The 6689-nt window shown below is 42.6% G+C and overlaps 1 protein-coding gene across 1 annotated transcript; it reads right to left on the minus strand.

Moving 5' to 3' along the window:
* Positions 1-283: 283 nt before the first annotated feature.
* Positions 284-970, minus strand: LOC124279851 (jerky protein homolog; the record flags this gene model as incomplete). Its single annotated transcript, XM_046715729.1, has 1 exon — positions 284-970. A coding segment is annotated over exon 1 (687 nt), but the record flags the coding sequence as incomplete, so codon positions are not given.
* Between the last annotated feature and the right edge of the window lie 5719 nt (positions 971-6689).

A 6689-nucleotide genomic window follows, 5' to 3' on the forward strand; every position in this document is an offset into this window, starting at 1 on the left:
AGTATGCTTTAAATGTCCGAATTATCCCTGCATCCATCGGTTGAATATGTGACGTTGTGTTTGGTGGCAAAAAATGCAAGGTCACATTTCGCAAAGTTAGTGAAGCACACTTGTGACTTGCAGCGTTGTCGAGAAGCAAAATCACACGTGACCGCATCTGTCTGTCAAAGTACAACAACCAATCACAAAACAGCTCACTTGTCATCCACGCCTTTGTATTGTGTCGATATCTCACATAGACTTCTGGGTTAAAATCACGTCCGAAACACCTCGGTCTTCTTGCCTTAGCGATCACAAATGGCTTTACTTTTACAGTTCCGCTTGCATTTGCACACAATGCCACAGTTATTCTGTCCTTTGACCGTTTCACACCAGGCGTGGCTTTAGTTGCTAGGGTGTAATTCGGTCCTAATCTGTAAAAAAGTCCTGTTTCATCAATGTTGAAAATAGCTTCGGCGTCGTACTCGCTTAAAACTTTCTTCAGTTCCTCCCTCCCCGCGATGACTGCAGTCTTGTCGGCACTGGCTGCTTCACCCTGGAGCACTTGCTTCGAAATCGAGTGTCGAGATTTGAACCTGGCCAGCCATCCACGAGAATACGCGAAATCCTTAATTGACAACTTGTCACCGAAGTCTTTCGCTTTCAGAATCAACATCTCGTCATTAACAGCTGCATTCTTACTGGTCATGTCATTCATCCATAAAAAGAGCGCCTCCTCCATTTTCTTATGTTTGGCGTTTCTTGCTCGAGACAGGGCCGCAGAATCTTCCGGAATGGTAAGCCATTTTTCCTTGGACTTCAGGATGTCACCGATTGTAGATTTCCCCACTGAATGTCCAAATAATTCACCAAAGTGTTTACTTAGGAAATCTAAACTTGCTTTTGGATGTTCTTCCTTGTATCTTGCAATCTCTCTCTTTTCGAATGCGGTAGTCTCATTTCGTTTTCTTTTAGAAGGTTGACTCGCCATGTTTGCTGACAGGTGTCAATCAAACTGTAAATGTACAGCTTCAGTCGGGAGCTTTTATGTGTAATTAAAACAACAACCGTTAACTGGCATGTCTCAAAAGTTAACAAGAGTTCATCTTGTCAACTCCATGACACCGAGTGTATATTGTTTGAGGCCAGTTAAAGTAAACATCGCCGGGAAGTGTTGTTACAGTTCGTGAACACGACTTAACAGCGTCCGGACGGTGAAGCAATTTACTGTTTATTTTACTGATTGGTGACAGCTACTTACCGTCCGGTTCCGGAAACCGAATTTCCGGATTATCGAGGCAAATTATATAGGCATAGATTGGTAACAAGCTGAAATCGTCCGGGAGGTGGGACTTCCGGATTATCGGAGATCCGGACTAACGGGGCTTCACTGTATTAATATACTGAACTGCAAAAGAAACGCAAGTAACTATTTTCAAAACATACGTTCCAAATGCATTCCTTTTAGGACAACAAAGTATACCATTATAGAACCAAGCATTCGAAGATGGTTTTGCCGTTGTTGCCGCTTATTCTTGACCATATCGCCCAAACGCAATCATTTTCATGTTTTTCGTGTTTTTTGCATGAAGTTTTTGTGTTTCACACAAAAATGCGTGCATTTCACTCCAATTTGAAGCTTTATAAGGCAGGTCATTCAAAAAAACACCTTAGAACACAAAATTGACTGTGACAACGCGGAGAAAACATGCCACGTCTAACTGAACAGCAACGAGGAATCGCCGTTGGAATGTTGCAGACCGGATCCACACCAACTGCGGTGGCCAGGCACTTCAGATGTCACGTGACAACAATCACAAGACTATCCGCAAGGTATCGTCAAACCGGTCATGTTCGAGACCGACCACGTTCAGGACGTCCCAGGGTAACAACGCCAGCGCAAGATCGTCACATCCGGGTTACTCATCTGCGTAACCGACAGCAACGAGCAACACAGACGGCTGCAACCATTCAAGGGCCACAACGTCACATCTCTGCAGACACTGTTCGTCGTCGTCTGAAGGGCAGCAGGGATCAGATGTCGCCGTCCTTACGTCGGACCGATTCTGACGCAACGTCACTGCCAAAATCGTTTACAGTGGGCGCGACAACACCAGCGTTGGCGACGTCAACAATGGCAACAAGTGTTGTTTTTCTGATGAGTCAGATTCAACTTGTCCCACGCCGATGGCCGATTACGTGTATGGAACGACGTAATGAACGTTACGCCAACTGTTGTGTTGTGGAAGCTGACCGCTGGGGAGGTGGGAGTCTCATGGTATGGGGTGGCTTCAGCTACCACCACAGAACACGTTTACACGTGTTTCGTCAACGATGTGACTGCTGTAGTCTACAGAGACCAGGTCCTTCAAAACCACGTTGTACCGCTATTCCAGGCCCAACCTCAGCTCCAGACGTTCCAGCAGGACAATGCTCGTCCTCACACTGCACGGGTCTCTGTGGACTTCCTTAGAGGAACAACATTGCTGTACTGCCCTGGCTCTCTCTGTCCCCGGATATGGCACCAATCGAGGCATGTGTTGGATGAAATTGGTAGACGGATACAGACAGCTGCTCAACCTCAAAACCTTAGAGATTTGGAAGCCAGATTGGTCAGGGAATGGAATCAAATTCCCCAAGCCTTCTTTCAGACACTTGTTGACTCGATGAGACGTCGTTGTGCTGCCTGCATTGCAGCCAATGGTGGTCACGCGCTACTGATTGACACACTGTTTCGTGACATTTTTTGGTGTGTGAGGGGTGAAGTGATAACATATGCTTTTACTGTAAACTTGAGTGTTGTTTTCACCAGAGATCACGACTCATTTCTTCAACAATCACTTGTCTGTTGTTTTTCGTAGTGTTAAGATTGTTTGTTCCATAGATTCAGAAATATTGACATTTTACATCAACTTGCGTTTCTTTTGCGGTTCAGTATATCACTATATTCGCAGCCATGGCACGGGATGTGCTGTCAAGAGATTCATACGTCCGTGGTTCAACTGGCTCGTATATGTCTCCTTCTAGGACTTCCATATACACCCCATCGTCCAGTTCTTTTCTTGCTGATGTTGTTAGTGCAGCGTGTCTCTCTCCGCACCACGGGCTGCTGTCACGTACCTCAACGTTGAGATCATCATGTGTTATTGTATCAAGCTCACTTGCGTCGTCGTTTCTCGATGTTTTGGTTTGAACTTTCAACGGATGATTTGTGTTGTAGTAGTGATAGAATCCAGATTCCTGCAGTGATGGTCTGAAACATATGGGCGTGTGGAACAGTCAGTTGTAAAGCAACTCCAGATTAAATCATGGCTCCGCATACCAGATCTAAACAGCATAAAAGTACAAAGGGTTTTATTGTATTACCTCACCCTCTTTTTCAACGTATTGCCACTGTATTGACAGAACATCAGCAAAATAACTGCATTATGGACTACCAGACCGCCTCCGTGGTGTAGTGGTTAGAGCGTCCGCCCGGAGGCGGAAGGTCGCGGAGTTCGATCCCCGACCGCGTCATACCAAAAGACGTTAAAATATGGTACTTGTTGGTCCCTGCCTGGCGCTCGGCATTAATGGGTACAGCAAGGACTGGTCGGCTCGGAGTCAGTATAATGTGTCTGAGTGGGGTATTCATGCTTCACTGCGGCATGGTATCTCCAGTGGGCTAGCACTATAAAACCAGCTTCAGTCTGGGCTGGTACAAGCAGCCGCACATACACATACACACGCATGCACGTCGTCATATGAGCGAAATATTCTCAAGCACGACGTTAAACCCAATTTCACCTCACCTCACCTACAGGAAGAGTTCCCCTTACAGTGTCTGGAGGCGCAGGTCTCTGTACAATCTGAACCATATAGATGGGATTCGCAAGCTGCAACATGTATAAATGTCAAAGCAACATTATTTGGTGAGTGAGTGAGTTAACATTTAACGTCACCTCAGGAATATTTCAGCCATATAGTGACGAGAAATGTTGGGCACACACAATAAATACAATAGGTAAATAATCAGTCATCGACGGACTGTAAAATAACTAGCGTATCACAGATATGGATATAAAACTAGCATGGATAACTAAAACATTTTAATTAAAGCAGACATTACAATATAAAACACGGGCTATAGATCGCCAACAACTGAGGGATAGATCACCATACTAGGAACCAACATTATTTAAAATTGGTACCAAAACTCCTGATGCATTTCACCACCATAAACGACACAATTTAACAAACACCGTTACCTGTGCAATCAGTCAGAGTCCATCCTGTCTTACACCCATTGTCACATGCCCCTGTTTGCCGATCAAACAATTAGTTTCAGAAGTAGTTATTGGGTATGTCGATGAACTGTGTCGCATAGCAACAGGAAAGACTTTATACGTTAACGTGTATAATTGTATTTTTAGTGAAGTAAACAGTTAGTCCGAAAATGCATCAGGAATTAAATCAAATGCATGGTCAAAAAATGTCAATAGCTCGACATATTTATCCTGTTTTAGAGATATCTACCATCCGTTGATCATCCCATTACAACCAAAGAGCTTTGCAGTGTGAGCATGCGCAGGTCCAGCATCGTTGTCCAATGGCATTCTGATGAATACAGTTGACATCAATTTACTGGTAAGTGTGTGAAAAGATATTAAGTTGTGTAAGTTACATGATTTGATCATGGATTATTCGTTGGTAATTTAGTTAAGGAACTTTATTAAGTGAATACTTAGGCTTTTCCACTGAACAAGTCCGGATGATCATTATTCCAGGACTGTGATGATACCACCTGCATACAGCACTATCACATCGCAGAAAGTGTACGGGACCCGAATATCAACTTGATGATTGACAGTTTCCCCTTACATGGACCAGTGATCCACAGCGAAGTCCCAGCACTATTATCTCTGAGCAAGTGCATCTGCTCCAATCTCCCGTTAAATATGACAAAATATTATCGCATTTACAGTTACTTACAAATACTATATACAGATTTATGTGGTTAAATTGCCCAAATTTACCTTAATATGGATATCCTTGTATTTTATTATTGAAAAATTGTATGTAAAAACCATTGGTGCAAATAAACGCGTGAATGTGGAGAAGCTGTTCTTGCACTTGGATAACGTAATGTCATCATGATTGGTCGTCAAAATTCTTACCGCTGTTCAGTTCAAATAGGCAACACTAAAAGCATATCCAGATGCACCCAGTACAAATGTCCACAGAGTCGTTTTTGTCCTAAGAAGTGTTTTCTTGGCCCAGTTCTTTGTCTGACTGTCGTCTTCTGGTGCTCTTGGTGAACATTGCCAGCAGACTGCAAGACGACGGTAGAGTGGACGTCATCAACAACATGCGACAGCTCTACACACACGTCTTGGAGGGTCCGCCATTTACTGAGGTAGCTAATTTCCCAGTACAAACAGTGCACGACTGTCTACAAAGTTCACTCATTAACATGAGTAGATAATAGAACGTGTGCTGTTTTCGTGAATAGAATTTGTCCTTCATTGTCTAGCTTGTCCTGGATGCAGTTATATTTTCATTATGTCCACAACATGTATTTTAGGTATGATTGAACTGCTTAAACGGTAATGTAACTCTCATTACATTAGCATAGTTTATACATGTGGATTACTTAAAATTGTCATTACGTCATTATATGTTTTAACGATTCCATCGGAAAATGTTGAAGTGATGATCACGAGGATTGTTTACTTAAATAAATGTCTCGGGCTTTTTCACGTTATAGAGTCCCAGGATTATCGTTATCCGGAGTAATGACTAAGTAAAACATACGTCAGTTCTGGAATATAATCTCCTTCACACGCTTATGAAAGTCAGTTTCGTGGTCCTGTCTAATGAAGAACTGATTGTTAGTGGTACCTTTACAATGAATCCGATTAAAGAAAGTATTTTAAGTAAAAACGGGACACCACAGAATCAGTGGTGATAAAGATGGTAGTACTAACCACCTTATTCCCTTCATGAATGTAACTTTCTATGATTTCAGGCTGACGTTTCGTTCTGTCTAGAGTCTGTCCAGCGGCAGCTGGAGTCAAAGCAATGTTTACGTCAACTTCTGACAGCTTCCAGAAGGAAACAACACATTGTATGACATTACAATTCCACCCCGACATACATGTCTGTGAAGAAAGCAGAGAAATATGATCAAGTCATATCCCATTTACATCCTTCTTGATTACGGTGGATGTAAATCGTCCATTGACAAGCATATTCGTACATCCCTGAACTTGGGAAGAACACAACTGCTTCCCCACCATCAGACTTTGAAATATATTTGAAACCATCAGACGAACATATAACTAACAAAAAGCAGGATGCGGTGAAATCAAACTAATCATATATACTTACACACCTTTAGAACACTATATGTTTTAAACTGTGGGAACCGATTTCAAACTGTGTGAGAAATATTACTGGAACATATTTCATGTGTTTGAACGGCTCCTTTGCCTAGCTACGAATTCGCAGTGCCTTTTGGAGATTTGTTGTACATTTAGGATTTCTCAGTAATTTACACTTGTCAGACTCTTTGTGGATGGCGCGTTGGCTGAGTGGGTAATATCGCTGACTTTGTGACTCAACCCGAAAAGTAATACTGTGATTATTTTACAATTGAAATTGCGATCCAAATCTCTAACACGTAACAATTCTGGTCACTTTCTGAAAGACATTGTGAGTTAATATATTTG

This window comes from Haliotis rubra, unplaced genomic scaffold (assembly GCF_003918875.1).
Source record: "Haliotis rubra isolate DU_JTF1 unplaced genomic scaffold, ASM391887v1 Scf2574, whole genome shotgun sequence".
Classification (NCBI taxonomy): domain Eukaryota; kingdom Metazoa; phylum Mollusca; class Gastropoda; order Lepetellida; family Haliotidae; genus Haliotis; species Haliotis rubra.